Source organism: Perca fluviatilis, chromosome 14, assembly GCF_010015445.1.
Source record: "Perca fluviatilis chromosome 14, GENO_Pfluv_1.0, whole genome shotgun sequence".
Classification (NCBI taxonomy): Eukaryota; Metazoa; Chordata; class Actinopteri; order Perciformes; family Percidae; genus Perca; species Perca fluviatilis.
In genome coordinates this window covers 30281651-30297591 of record NC_053125.1, presented here as the reverse complement: position 1 = coordinate 30297591, position 15941 = coordinate 30281651, and the positions used below count along the sequence as shown (strand labels likewise).

Genomic DNA, 15941 nt, shown 5'->3' with positions numbered 1-15941 from the left:
TCCCTGTGATGGAGGGAGAAGACCTCACTCTGACCTGTAAAACAGAGACGTCCTCCAACCTCCCAGCTGGTTTCTATAAAGATGGATCCTTCATCAGGACTGAGCCTGCAGGTCACATGACCATCCACAATGTTTCCAGGTCTGATGAAGGCCTCTACAAGTGCAACATCAGCAGTGTTGGAGAGTCTCCATCCAGCTGGGTCTCTGTCACAGGTGAGGAGGTTACCTTTGATTTCAGGAGTTCAGTCATCCAGATGTTCACCTGACAGCTGATTCTCTCTACAGGGGAACCAAAGACCACAAGCACTCCTATGACCACAAGCCAATCTCTGTGCTTGACACCACACCCTAACACCTTAGCTCCGCCCCCGACCTCAGTGATCAGACTGGTCTGCCACCTGGTGGTGTTCTGTCCATTCTGCATCTCCACTTTCATCATGGTGTCTCTATATCGACGCAGGGCCACAGGTAACACTGAATCATTCACTGACCTTACAATCAATCTCCCCACTCTGTTTTTTTATTTTTATTTTTAGTTAACCTTTATTTAACCAGGTAGGCCGTTGAGAACAGGTTCTCATTTGCAACGGCGACCTGGCCAAGAATAAAGCATAAGCGTGCAGGACAACATACAGTTTCACATTCAATATAGTACAAGAAAACAGAATACAATAGGCTACATAAAGTACAGATTAAGTCGGCATTACCAAGCTGGTGCAAAGTGAGGTGTAAGTAAGATGAAGGATATGTGAAAGTGATATGGTAATAACACAATATACATTAATAGACAGTCTGTAACACTGCTGAGATGTAGTGAAGAGGAAGTGATGTTTGGTTGTATTTAACAGAACTCTTCAGCTGATCAATTATCTACATTTTCTTTCTAACCTGCTCTGACTATAGGAAACGGCCTACCTGTCGCCATGGTGATGACCACCTGGCCCACCCAGGCTGAGGAGGGATTGGATGATGACTATGATAATGACATCACCGCTGTCACCAGAGAGCATCACTTCTGAACTGATCTGAAAAGAAGCTGAAATCTCCGTAGATCAGAAACAGTTCCCCCGGCCGTCTTGATATAATTATGATTCAAACATATTCAATATGAAATCATTGCTTTAAGTTTGAATTGCTCCTTTACTGCCAGCCACAGCTATCTCTGTATTTCAGTTCTCAGTTCAGTCAGTGTCTTTAACATCAGCTCCCTATCACTGCTGAGAGTGGGATTGAGACGCTCATTGTAAAAATGTGTTTGGATGAAAGCATCAGATCAGTTGAGTCAGACAGCCAGCAGGTGGCAGCACAGCACCTTCTCTTTCTTTACACATGCTCAGTTCAGCTCACAGTTCACTTTAAATTATGTTTTTCATGTTAACTTTTTAACTAATAGAAGAGTAATAGAAGAAATAGAAGAGTATTTGGGTATACATGCAGTTTATTGTCCCAAATTAGTTTAGTGTCCCAAATTAGCCCTAACTCTAATACCTGTTAAAAAGTACATGTGGGTTGTAGGTTCAGAATTAATTAGGGACATTGTACGGTGAATTTGGGACACTAAACTGCACGTATAACGACTATTCAAATATTATATTCATGTAAAATTGGGTAAAAATAAAACTTAGGTCAGTCAGAAAGTACAAAACAATGTTTAGTTTATGTTCCGTTAATAAAATGAAGATCATTAACATGTCAACACACACGACATCTCACCACAGAGTGTCCAAACCAACAGTTAATACATTTCAGAAACACTCTGCAGCAGAAAACCGAAACAGAGACAAAACTCAGACAGTTAAACTAAAATGAGTAGCAATGTATGTTAATTTTAGTTTCTAGCTTCCATGTAAGTTAGATGGCACCAACATTTGGTCTAATTATAACTGGTCTGGCAACCCAGAGGCCATTGTTTTGTTTCCAGATTTGTGGGCATTGTGACTCATGATGGGGGGGTCTGGGGGTCCACCCCCTGGAAACTTTGAGCATTAAATACTTCATTTCCTGCATTCTGGTGAATTTATATGCACTTTTTTTTTTTTTTTTTTACCTTTTTCTGAATCAATTTATGCTGGGAATATCTTTATCTAAAGGGAAACAGAGATTACAATCCAAATATAAAAACATAATGGAATATTTTGCAGTAAGGCTCTCAGGCATTCTGTATTGCTTTCATCTATTTATTCTCTTTTGGATCGATGTTTCTAATTATATCTGAGTCAGCACACATGTAGCCTAGGCATCATTTACTATTCCCACTTTTGCTTCTTTTGTTGAGGAAGTAACCACCTTAAACGTGCATATTAAAATTATTCACCTGAATGATACATGAATTAATTTTAATGAACTAATAAACCACTGGACTGTAATATTTCAGATGTGTTTGAGCAAGATTTCTGCTCATGTTCAAAACTTTATGCACATTCAAAATACAGCATATCTCATCTGTGTTCTCTGAGGTATGGAGGAGTTGTGATATTGTGAGAAAAAGAAAGTGATAATACAATAGACTATTACAAGAATAAAGTCACTATATTTCAGAAAATAATCCACCTGCACCATAGTCTGCTGTGCATTACGTGATTGCTCTGTTGATACGGTAGATGTCAGACCTGCTGACAGACACAGAGCCCCGCTTGAGACGCTGGTCTCTGAATGAGACAGTTTAGGGAAGTGGCTGTAGGCTACGCTGCTCTACATCGGAGGTGGAAACACAATACTACGCAGAAATAGGGACACATCTGCCGCAGCATGCCCACAGCAGAGCGCGTCCATTATAAACCTGCAGCAGCTCCGTGTCTGTGCCGCTGCTCGTCTCTATTTTTACAGCGAGAGTGGACACTAAGCGACGCACAGGTCTGCTTCAGAGGTCCGTGTGTTTGAGACTGACCCGTAGACTGGAAAAGTCGCGTAATGAAAGGTTGACAAGTAAACGTGTGGCCCTAGGATGATCATGTTTAATAAACACGTTTTATTTTGCTTGTCGTTCTAATTCTATTATTAATGGGAAGTAGACCTAAGGGCGACACGGCGCCCCCAACACTTTTGACGCCCTAGGCAATTGCCTAGGTCGCCTATAGCAATCGCCGGCCCTGCACACACACACACACACACACACACACACACACACACACACACACACACAATGCTACGTTTCCTAGCAACCTCCACCTGAACAGTACCATCCATCCCAGAGAGCGTGTTGTTGAACTCACCTGTCTGAACCTAAAGTCTCGCATCATCCATCAGCATGTTAGCATTTAGCATGTTAGCCACAACTAGCATGCACCTGTTGCTGAAGTAACATGGCAGCAGGTGTCTTCTTCTTCTTCTTCTTGGTGCATTACCGCCACCATCTGGTGTGGAGGGTCGATCAGGATATCTAATATTAGGCTGCGTACAGTACTCCAAAACTAAACTAAGAAACTAAACTAACATAATACTTGATTACACCCATTCAGGTGTGTTTAATTTGCGTCACTTAGCGTGCAGGATGGGTGGTTCATGCTGAAATCTCCGTAGATCAGAAACAGTTCCCCCGGCCGTCTTGTTATCATTATGATTTCAACATATTCAATATGAAATCATTGCTTTAAGTTTGAATTGCTCCTTTACTGCCAGACACAGTTATCTCTGTAATCCTGAATATTTTATATTATAACAATAAAGCTTATTTTCCCCGTATTTATTCATTATTATTTCCCCGCAGAAGGGAAGGGAAGCCCGGGAGAACCAGAACCAGGGCTGAGCGGGGCGGGGTGGACTGTCACAGCCTGCTGAAGTTTAAATCACAGGTTTCCTAAATGGAGTCTGGCGGGACTCAGACTGTGGATGACGAAACATCTCGTTAAATAAATAAATACACGCAGAAATAAATGAATCAATCGTGGAGGAGTGAGCGTGGACATTTCAATCTGTTTAAACTTCACTTTGAAGCAGAAACTTTTAGTTCAGAAGGGTGAAGTTTCCATTTGTACTCATCTGTGAACTGATTATAATAAATATTCTTTGTATTAACACATTAATTAGTCTTTTTGTTTAAAAAAACTAGAAAATCACATGAGATTTTGACGATTTATAGTGATTTTATTTTCGTTAGACCTTTGCCTACATTGACGCTGATGCATTAAAGAGGAGTGACTCCCCTGTTCCAAGATGGAGGCTGTATTGACACATTCGTTCCCCTAGGCTGCTTCGCTAGTGCTGTTAGCTTCTTCGTTAGCTTGTTCCGAGGGGCTCAGTGTGCCACATCTCCCAACAGTGCAAAACCAGCCATTGTGCGTCACTGCACTTGGCATACCTTTTTATACCTAGTGGTTAAATTAGGCCGGAGATCTCCGGGGATCAGCCCCAGCAGATAACCCTGCTCGTTTGTGTCTGGATGGGCCTGCTTGCAGGCAGTTGCCTACACGAAATATATCAGATACTGACAATAAATTAAAGCTTTTTGAAATGGAATGTATATTTTGTCTCGGTGGAGATGAGATGACAACAATCACACCACGGCCATATTCCTGTTCAGCTGCTTAATCTTGTTGTCAGTCGACCATTGCGCACCGCTTGCGCATTCGCATCTAGGTAGGCTTTGGCTATATTTTTTGATGAATGTTCTTGGGAGATCCTTAGTTGCGCGGGATGTGTGTGTGTGTGTGTGTGTGTGTGTGTGTGTGTGTGTGCGTGTGTGTGTGTGTGTGTGTGTGTGTGTGTGTTGTAGTAAAGAGAGAGATTTGGAGAAGGATGTTTGTGTGAGGTGGACCTGGTCACCACAGACCCAAATTTTCTCAGCTGTTGCTACTGTCATATGCTGCAGTCTCTTCATGTGGCACATTATGTTTGGCCCATTGTATGGGTCACTTCTTATATCATAACAAGGTAATACAATGTGTAATCACGTGATGACTGACAAACAGTAATGTAAATGCTAAATGCCCTAATACCTGTTGATACTACAACAATGCAAAGTATAGGCTCTTAACCTTGCAGTTTTGCACATATGTAAGACTCGATTTCTCCATTTCTTTGCACAAAACTCTCCCAAAAGTGCCATTTAATGGTTTATTTTTCAAAAAAAATTCCCTACGGGGGGTCCCACATAACAAATCCCAATTAGCTGTTAACTGTTTATACCCATCAATTGGATTGTTTCTAAAAAGCTAAAGGTGTCGGAATTAATCTAATTGTAAATGACAAATAGTTCTGCGCAAGGAGTAATTAGTAAACCTTTCTATTGTACCTTTCACAATGGTTTAAGCATGCTTTAGACCTACAATAAAAAATAAACATTTAAAACTACGGCTGCTCCCTCTTAGTCAATTAGTCGACTAATCGGTCGTTTTGGTCTTAATCACCTTAGATTTCTTTAGTCGATTAGTCATGTTTGATGCTTTTTTCACGCTGAATGACTTATTTCCAAGAAACGTACGAGCACATCTCTGGTAAACACAAGAATTAAAGTGGTGCTTTTTGCATGACTCTTTGCGGAGAAACTCAGATTTACAGATCTGCCGATTAAATCAACTAATCGATTAGTCGATACAATTGAATGAGTGTTAGTCGACTAAGAATTTCTTCAATCGAGAACAGCCCTATTTAAAACACAAATAAAACAATCTAAAGCCATAAAACATTATGATACTGTATATGATGACCATATTAAAATGACGTGCTCCGCCAGACGTAGGCATTGAAAACAGTATCAGCGCAAACATTGTTTGTCCTGTTTATCGTATTATTCATGAGAATAAACTTCATAACATGCCAATATAATTACAGAACATTTGAGTTTTATCTCATTTTATTTTGTCTTTTGTGTATTGTGTATTGTGATATTAAGTGAATTATAATCATCATCAGCAGGCCATCCTGACCTCCTGTGCTTATGTCTTTCATATATCAGGACAAAAGCCACACCAACAACTATAAGAAGCATTGCACCTGCAACACATGCTGCCAGTCCAACGAGGAGGCCTACAGGAGAGGAGTTTCCATCCTCAGGGACATCATTCATTGAGTGTCCATCCTTGGGGCGTGCACTCTTCTGACCTGAAGATGAATAAAAAACATGAGTCAGTAAATGTGTGGATAGTGGAGCAGCCTTCATCCTCTCTGATGTTTGAAACTGCAGCTACAACCTGATACTCAAAAAAAAAACTCACTGAGAGAGACTCACTCACCTGGCTTTGTAACCTGCAAACGGATGGTTCTGATTGGCTCAGAGTCAATGTCGAGACTGCCTCTCTTCCTACGTGTTGAGCCAGCTGATGCAACTCGACACTCGTATGTTCCAGTGTCATTGATGTTCACATTCTTCAGAATTAAAGACACGTCTCCGTCCTTCAGCTGTCTGTCCACCAGCTCCACCCTGTCCTTATAGGATGGATGCTGGTCGTCTGTTTCCATGTCACCGTCGATGTTATAGAGGACGTACTCTGGTAGCTTCAGGTCATCTCTGCTCCACTCTACAGCACTGATGGAGGAATCAGCAGCCTGACATGGCAGAATGACATCATCTCCAGGATCAACTGTTACCACAATCAGGTCTGAAAAACAATAATACACAATCAAGTTCACAAAAGAGGAAGTGAGGGAAAATCAACTCCCCTTCCTGGATTGTTGGTTAAGTTTGCGGGAAGAGGAAGAGCTCCAGGTGGAAGTTTATCGGAAGCCAACCCACACTGACCAGTACCTAATGTTTGACTCTCACCCCCCTCTAGAGCATAAACTGGGAGTTATCCGCACTTTGCAACATTGGGTGGAGACTGTGCCTACAAATTGGGAGGCCAGGGATAACTAACAAAAACATGTAAAATACACATTAAAACACTGTCACTATCCTGAGTGGGCATTTGTTAAAACATACAAGAACCCCCGAAAAGTTTCTAAACCATCAACAGAAACAAATCTTAAGGTCAGAAGAAGCCTTGTTGTCATCCTATATGTGGCTGGGCTGTCTGAGAAGTTCCACAGAATGTTGCTCTAATTACAAGTTGCAACATCCCTGTATATTTTAAACCTAAAAACACACCTGCGTGACTGGAAGATATTGATTGACAGCCTACAGATTGACAGCCGGGTCCCCCTATCACATTTTCATTACTCGCGACAATCCCAGCAGTCCCACATGCACTCTGACAGCCAGTGACCAAGTGGGAGTGAGAATGGGTCAAATTAATTACTTAATAAATTAATTTCCTTCTTTCTGATATGAAAACGAGACCGTGACCAAGACACGTGTGTGACTCGAACATCTCACATTTACCAACAAAACGTACAGGAAAAGACATTTCAGACCATCTTGCCAACCTGTATACATTTTAACATCACTGTACGCTGTAACGATTTCACTATAAAGTTTCTGTTTCAATCCTGTCAGCTCTCTGCAGCGGGCGGGGCTGCTTCGTTCCCCCCGCGACTGACGTGCGCACACTCACACAAACACACACAATCACCCACAATGGATGCAGGAAAAACCACAGATGAGATGCACAGGATGACCTAAATTGAGGACAGCCACCCTCGTTATTGTAAGTGCAATGATAAGTTAAAGTCCAATAAGTTCTTTATCAAACGGTATGAATGTTAGTCCCAGGCCATGAGGAAATTAACTTACAATGTCAAGAGCAACAAGCCACTGACAGTGACAGATATGTTCATATTTGATTCAATCAATAAATGATCATTTTTGTCTTAAATCCACCAGCCATTTTTATAATATGCTAACATTTGCAGCATCCTGAGCTTTTTTGGTAAGATTCCTAGGAAAACTCAGCCCAGAGTAATTTTATTCTCCCCAAAACAAGTTTCCTTTTTATTTTTAAAGAACTATACAAAAAAACTGTTATCACTATTTTTTTACAAAAGCTCCCGTGAAATCTGGGATTTTGGGCCGCAACAATCTCAAAAAAGGCAGCAAAATCCTGGAGGGACTGCCCTTGTGTGTTTTTTCATGTGTTATGGTGCGCATTCACCAGTGTTTTTTTGTTGTTGTGGTGCATGTAGGCTACTCCTGATTTTGCCAGTCATCTCATCTCTTAAGCTGCTTACACATATAGCAGACGGCCGACTGTCAACAGTAAAGCCAGTCGAAATGATCAGTCTCCCCGTGTTGGTCCAAAAAGTGCCACAGAACACACCAAAAAGACGAGACGAGATGTAATACATCTCTATAACAGCAGGTGCCGCTACTCGGTATTGTTGCCCAGGAAATGAAAACCGGCAGCTGATTAGACGAACGCGTCACATGGGTTTGTTTTCTCCGGAAATTCAAAGCCAGACTGTCATGGCGGCCGTTCAGAATGCGATCTCATATTGTACTAAAATAGTTCACTGAAACATGTTTCTGAAAACATTTTAAGCGAGAAATAGGCCGTGCAGTTCCTGAATCTGTCTTCATTTCAGATCAACAAAGGTCAGTTTAAAAGATTTCCATCTGATTTTGAGAGACTCTAGTCACCTCATTCTGCTCCCCATTTCCAGGTGAGTCCCGACTGCCCTGCCTCCGACTGAACATGTCAGGTCGGCCAAAATGAACTCCGACAGCCCCCCAGACTGACGACGGCATGGGACACACCGAACAGATTCGCGTCCTTGACCTCGCCAGACTGTCTAACGGCTGATAATCGGCTAAGTGTGTCCCGGCTATTAAATGCTGTGTCTCTATGATCCTATCCTGTCCTTTTCATGGTAGCATACCCATGGACATTGCGCCGTCATCACGTGCTGTAGTACGGGAGCCCGCCTTGATAATCCTGTTTAAGGGCCCAGTGTTGGCTCGTTACGCCATTGAATACGGGAGGTGGCTTCAGACATCATTTGTCTTCAGCCTACAACATGGTTCTGAAAACCATTCCCAGGCACTTTACAGACACACCACCCTGCTCCACCTCTTGAGCAGGGGGAGGGGCATTATCTGAAGCTGCTGGGAACCATTTTCTCTGGCAAACACAATGGACTACATCTTAGCAGTCATGTGACTTCATACCATGAGATCATATGACTGCCTTGTGTATTAAAGCCAGAGTTACTTCTTGTGCACACTAAACAACTGATGATGGTGTTTGGATGAACACTGAAGCGTCTTGTATTTTTTATTTTTTAAATTAAAGCTTTGTTGGAACAATAAACAATAATAATAATCAATAATAAATAATAAAAGTCATGTTATTTTCAAAAAGGCCTCCACTGGTGTGACACAGCAGAAGACTTCTGTAGAGGTTTTACATTTGAATAAAAGGTAAAAGCCTCAAACAGAGACTCTGTCCCTCCCTCTCTCTCTCTCTCTCTCTCTCTCTCTCTCTCTCTCTCTCTCTCCTCCCTCTCTGTCTCCTCCTTCTCTCTCTCTCTCTCTGTCTCCTCCCTTTTCTCTCTGTCTCCTCCCTTTTCTCTCTGTCTACTCCCCTCTCTGTCACCTTGCTCTCTGTCTCCTCTGTTTCTTCTCTCTGTCTCCTCCCTCTCTAACTCCTCCCTCCTCTCTCTGTCTCCTCCCTTCTCTCGCTGTCTTCTCCGTCTCCTCCCTCTCTGTCCACTCCCTCTCTATCTCTTCCCACCTAGAAAGTGAAAGTGTTCCCAATCCCTATTTATATTTTAAAATAACTAACAAAGTTTAACAAAACACAAACATAATATTGTTTAAGAAAATGCATTTACTTGTTACATGGCTTTGCATTGTGCACTGAGTGGGGATAACGAAGGGAGAGAAAGGGTGAAGGGAGGAAACAGGAATAAAGAGCTAACAGCGCTAACAGAGCTAACAGAGCTAACAGAGCAAACAGAGCTAAAGGCTAACGATGAAGATGTAGCTCCTTGATTAACTCACATTTACTCAGCCGGGTGACCTGGCCTGAGAGCAACAACCCATTCATATTCCCTTACTGTAAAATACAGAAGCCAAACAATCTTTGTTATATAAATATATTTGATCAAGTTATTGATTTTTTAGTAAGTAGCCGTGTAATATAAAAGATAATGGAGAGCATTCCGGTCATCCCTGGTCATGACCAGATCGCTCTACATTATCCCTCGTATACTTCATGTACTTACATGTAAAACAGCTCCTACATTATTCATAAACTTTACAAAACCTTAAACAGTCTGTGTTTTAAACACAATCATCATAACAACAAAGGTCAGAAATAAAGTCTACATTAATGTTTTCACATCAAAAGCTGATATTTACCAGGAGCTGCTTCAGAGAGAATGAGCAACAGGAGCAGAAATGGAGCCATGAGAGCTGAGAGAGTCTTGATCCGTTGCTGTCTTTTCTCCAAGAGTTTTAGTTTTGAGGCTTTGCTATTTCATCAAATGTTTAAAGTGGGTGGATCTAACAGCGCCGGTTATATCAGTACTTGGCACACTTTCCTCTTGTGGTGGAAAGTCTGGAAGCCGCCGCCCCCTGTACACCTTGTTAGACCTGATTTGTATTCAACAGCTTCCGTGAATCATCAACCAATCATTCAGAGCAGCAACAGACTGTAGATCCGACACATAGGTCTTAGATCCAACCAGGCAATCTGATTGGTCAACTAGACATTTAGAAAGTGCTCATATCAGCATGACAGCACACTCACAGCCATTTGAGCACACCATGCTCATCACTTTAAATATTATTCCGCCATTTCCTTTAAATTGATTAAAAGTGTCTGATGAGAAACACATAGTGGTATCCCCTCCACACTATGAACAGATATGAGCCTCTTTACAGTCCACTTGGCCCTCTGCTGGATGTGTTCAGATGGAACAGAGCAGAGAACAGGGGAGGCTGGTATCCGTAGGTCGACACAAAGGGAGACAGGCCAATGAAGGAACATGAAAAGCATGGTGTGCACATACTCAACCCGTATCAGCTGCTTGGTTTTACAAGGGTAGTGTGGTGGGTTACTCACCAGAGGAACATGAAGTCTAGGGCTGTAGCTTCCAGTGCCTCGGCTAGTGGTATCACGTCCAGGCTGAGCTCCCCGGCAAGACTGGCGTCCATCAAGTTAGCCTCAGCGTCAGAATCCACCAACACCACCTGGGAATGAAGAGCAGAGGGAGAAGACAATGTTACAGGCAAGGAGGGAGGACAAGAGTTAATGTTGTTTCTGCTCATCAGTGCCCTCTCATTCAGTGATGAGCCCTGAGTTTTACTTGACAGGTGGTGAGAAAGCATCCATGTTGGAAGACTGACCATCTGGTGACCTGGTGCTGTCCGAACAACTGAGGCTGCGATCCGCGGTAAAACCACTCTGTGCTGGCTGTGCCATTGTTTTCTTCTGGGGAGACCAATTTTTAGGCAGCGCTACCCTTGGCATGGCACACTACTTAAAATTTGCAGTTCAAATCATTTAAACTTCGACGTTGTTGGCGCTGACCTTTCAAGGCTCAACCGCCAGAAGCAATAATGACGTCGGTCCTACTTACCGGTTTTACCTCTGATCATATGTAGGCAACGCTAGAGCTCAACGCTCTGAAGACAGTGGAGATGGTTGTGGATTTCAAAAATGATGCAGCCTCATGCTGCCATTACCCTGGGTGAGTCTAGAGTCAACACTGTGGAGTCCCGCGCTTCTGTGGCTCATCAAGAAGACCCAACAGAGGATGTACTTCCTGCTGCACCTGAAGAAGTTAAACCTGCCAAAGACAATGATAGTTCACTTCTATAGTGCCATTATCAAGTCCATTGGGACCATCTGGTACTCTGCTGCCACCGCCAAGGAAAAGGGCAGACTGCAGCTTTTAGTTTGATGGTCAATGGTGCGAAGCCAGTGAGTTTACTTTCTCGCACATTAGTGCGCTCTCTGTTCAAAGAAAAAGGTGAAATGAATGGCAATTCAATGGGTTTTCAAAACCTTTGTTGAACAGAGAGCGCCATCTAGTGAGCTCAGAAAGTAAAGACACTGGTTCGCGAAGCTTCATTTGACCATCACTACTTATCATTTGCTGCAATCTGCCATTGCTCCCGGGCTTGTATGCCTCCTGACCCTGATGACCCTCCTGGACCTGTACGCCTCCAGCTGACCTCCCTTTATACCATGAACACTACATTTTACATTAATTCAAATCTTTTGCAAATATTGTTATTTTGACCACACCAAAACACCAAGGCACATCATTTCTTTATGTGCAAACCTGATTGGAATTTTAACGTGCAGTTTGATAGCGTGCATCTACACACTTTGTTTTAGTCTCTTTGTTTTTGTTAAACTTGTCCATGCTTTTGTCTTCAGTAGACTTGACTACTGTAATGGTGTCTTTACAGGTCTCCCTAAAAAATCAATCAGACAGCTGCAGCTGATTCAGAACGCTGCTGCTCGAGTCCTCACTAAGACCAAGAAAGTGGATCACATCACTCCAGTTCTGAAGTCTCTACACTGGCTTCCAGTACCTCAAAGAATTGATTTCAAAATACTTTTACTGGTTTATAAATCACTAAACGGTTTAGGGCCAAAATACATTTCTGATCTGCTACTACATTATGACCCACCCAGACCTCTTAGGTGGTCTGGGACAGGTCTACTTGTTGTCCCCAGAGTCAGAACTAAACAGGGGGAAGCAGTGTTCAGTTTTTATGCTCCACATCTTTGGAACAAACTCCCAGAAACCTGTAGGTCCGCTGCAACTCTCAGTTCTTTTAAATCTAAGCTGAATTTTTTTATACTTCACTATTCTTTTATTATTTTTGATATTAATTTTTAATTTTTAATGTTTTATGTAAAGCACTTTGAATTGCCCTGTTGCTGAAATGTGCTATACAAATAAAGCTGCCTTGCCTTGCCTTGCCTAGTCTCTTTCTAACCACATTTCTGTGGTTTAAACAGAGGCATGCAGTCAGGCACCCAGGTACAAAATAAAAAAATGTTCTCAGTGTGTGCAGATGAAACCACAACACGGCCAGCCACAGTCACAGAGGAAGGAGGAGGGCTTACTTGATGCGACTATGAAATGAACGTGTAGACATTTCACCACTGTTAGGATGGAGGACACATCTCTACTGTGGCTACTCTGTAAGTAAACTCTTTGAGCATTTCTAAAAACCTCAGTTTAAAGAAATACTAAATTAAATGTTTATATTTGGCTAAAAATGCTTCTGAATATAAGTATAACAAGTTTATGAGAATAAATTATGCGATTCATTTTGAAATGTTCTGTACATGCTTTTACAGACAATTTTTTTGTGTTATTTCCATTTATTATTTAAACTTTAAATGTCTTGTTGCATCACAAACTCAAACTAACCTGAGTGTAATTTCTCTTCAGTTCTGACCTCACTGCTGAGCAGCACAACAAACCAAGGTCAGTACACTTTTTTTTCTAGATAGAACAGTTAGGCCCCAATCAAAACACAGCGTGTTTTTGCAGGACGGCTTGTGTCGAAAAAACTGAAGGGCCACCGACTTCATTTAGCGTTTATCTTTGGCTGAGGACAGGTGACTCATTGGTTGCCTAGCAAAAATAACAAAGAAGACGCAACTGGTCTGATCGGGGCGTCTTCTTCAACAAAAAAGGCAGTGCACTCTGCCTCGTGTTTTACAACCTGTAAAACAGCTCTGTCTGATTGGGCCTTTGTGTACTTTTAGACATGCGGAGAGGGTTCAAATTGAGATTTGTTGATTTTTGAGCAGTTTATCATTAATAAGTCAGATTAATCGAAGCATGCGTAAAAGATGTCGTCAATTTGTGTGTTTAAACTGTACATTCAATACATTTGTTATTCATCAAACCTGCACATAAACAACGATACATCTCACCTACATCTACATCCGCAGGCTTGTTCACACTTATTCACATACAGAAACTCCCCTAGAATACCAGATATGGTTAACCACATCCCTTTGAAACTTTAAGTAGCTTTAGTATAGAAAAGGAGAAATATAAAGATGAAAAGCATCACACACAATGAGGTTAAGATACTGGAGCGTCCCAGGAGCATAACTGATTGCAAGAGTAAAGAGATGAGATGATTGTCTCAGAGAATCAATGTGAAGCATCAGAGTTCCCCTCACACTTTGTCCTCTACACAAACTGTAGCCAAAAGCAGCGATTGTTTTTCTTTTATTTGCTTTTTTAATTTTACAAACCCGTGACATGCGGAACAAACATTACAGGCAATGAACAAAAAAGAAAAGAGAAACAGAACCTGCTAGGAGTTGAGGAAAAAAAAACGGTTGCGCACCTTCGATGTTCTCAGGGAGGCCGACTACTCTGATGTTATATTGTCAGTAGCTATGTTTCAATCCACACATTTTTATCCAAATTAAGTTAAGTGATATCGGATGAAAAATGCCGTCATGGAAACAGTAAAATTCAATAGAATTTCATGAATATCGACTCAAAGGAAATACGTTCGGTCTCATCGGATTTTCTCTTGATCGATATACGGCTTATGCGATAAACGCTGATGGAAACGTTATTTGCCGAATAAATAATGAATTGCGATTAAGTTTTAGGTCATTTTATGATTGCAACCCGCCACAAAACGAAGAAGAAGAAGTTTTAGTTCTTTTCCGCCCAGTATTTCCGCTCTGTTTGCACACATGACAGGTGTCAACAAAGACAGATGGAAGTGGACGAACGAAGAGACTTTTTGAATTTAATTTACGAGCAAAATATAATGGCTATTTTAGATAGCAAAAATCTAAGAAATGCCATAATTTATCAGGAACTCGCGAAGGAAATGACCAACAAAGGTTACTACAAGCTGTGGGACGTCCTTCGGAGGAAATGGAAGGCGCTCAAACAGCGATACATGTCTCAAAAAAGAGAGTTGTCTTGCAGAGGTGCCGGAGGGAAACTAAAAGTCAAGTTCCACCATTTGATGAGCTGGATCAGATCCTCGGTCAAAGGTCCATCGTAGCTTCCTTGGCTTCTAATATTAACAACTACTGTTGTCTAGCAAAACTTTGTTCGCAAATGTTTGCTTGAATGTTGTGCGATTCAGTGCGAAAATGAAAGGAAACAATCAACTCAAATCAATTCGATATACCAATTTAATCACAAAACAGCATGTGATGTCATTACGCAACAGGTTTTTATTTGCTTTAAAGCCGTTGGATGGAAACACACTTTCACACTTTTTTTTACCGAACTTCAGATAATTCGATTGACTAGTAGATGGAAACTTAGCTAGTGTCTGTGTTCAAGACTGAGTTTAGCATGTAGCTTAGCATTAACCTCAGACACCGCAGCTAGCTTAGCCTCCACGTTTATCATGTCCTGGCTAGTGGCGACAAAAGACGCTGCTGGTGATCAAATATAGTAATCTGGACACTATCTAATCTTGCCTCGAGTTTGGAAAGTGCTGCATTGAATTCGGCTTGGAAAAAAGACTAGAATTCAGTCAGGAGTGAGGCCTTGTACTCCGCTAGCATAGCCTTTAGCATGGCAGCAGTCACAGGTGAATCACCCTTCTTTGAAACGTCTTTTTTCAACTTGCTGGACATGCTTTTGTCGTGGCGGGGTGCTGCCAAATGTAGACAAGTATAAATGGTTAGTTGTAAAGCTTTGGCTGGACTGCAAAGAAAGTTAGAGATGGAAGGGATGGGAGAGGGGGGCTGACGCAGCCGCTTCCCTATGCAGCCACACCAGAAGTCCATCAACTAGTTTCTTAACTACTACTTCCTCTTCCCTCCTCCCTCCAGTCTCTCTGACTGTGAGTCCCAGCAGCTCTCAGATATTTCAAGGACAGTCTGTCTCTCTGAGCTGTGAGGAGGACAACAGCTCTGCTGGATGGACTCTGAGGAGGAACACAAGTGATGAAACCAGGACTCAGTGTGGAGATGGCTGGGGAAGACCTGCTGGTTCTATCTGTAACATCAGCTCCATGGTCGAATGGTACAGTGGAGTTTACTGGTGTGAGTCCAGAGAGGGAGCTACCAGTAACAGCATCAACATCACTGTCCCTGGTAAGATCAGACTGTGGAGTCAGTATTGATGAAGCTGTGTGTGAATGGATGACATGCTGTAGTTTG

The 15941-nt window shown here is 42.0% G+C and overlaps 2 protein-coding genes across 2 annotated transcripts in view; one reads left to right on the top strand and one right to left on the bottom strand.

The window, feature by feature from the left end:
- Positions 1 to 15941, top strand: part of LOC120572840 (killer cell immunoglobulin-like receptor 2DS1) — a 38891-nt gene that overhangs the window by 19632 nt on the left and 3318 nt on the right. Inside the window, exon 3 of the mRNA XM_039822325.1 lies at positions 15612 to 15875. Coding sequence (XP_039678259.1) covers positions 15612 to 15875 — 264 coding nt within the window. The remainder of the gene's footprint in view (positions 1 to 15611; positions 15876 to 15941) is intronic.
- Positions 5702 to 10303, bottom strand: LOC120572877 (hepatitis A virus cellular receptor 2 homolog). The gene is made up of 3 exons (XM_039822385.1): positions 10172 to 10303; positions 6171 to 6536; positions 5702 to 6039 (listed from the first exon to the last, which is right to left on the bottom strand). The coding sequence occupies exons 1-3, from the start codon at positions 10218 to 10220 to the stop codon at positions 5792 to 5794; spliced, it is 663 nt and encodes a 220-aa protein (XP_039678319.1). The 5' UTR covers positions 10221 to 10303; the 3' UTR covers positions 5702 to 5791.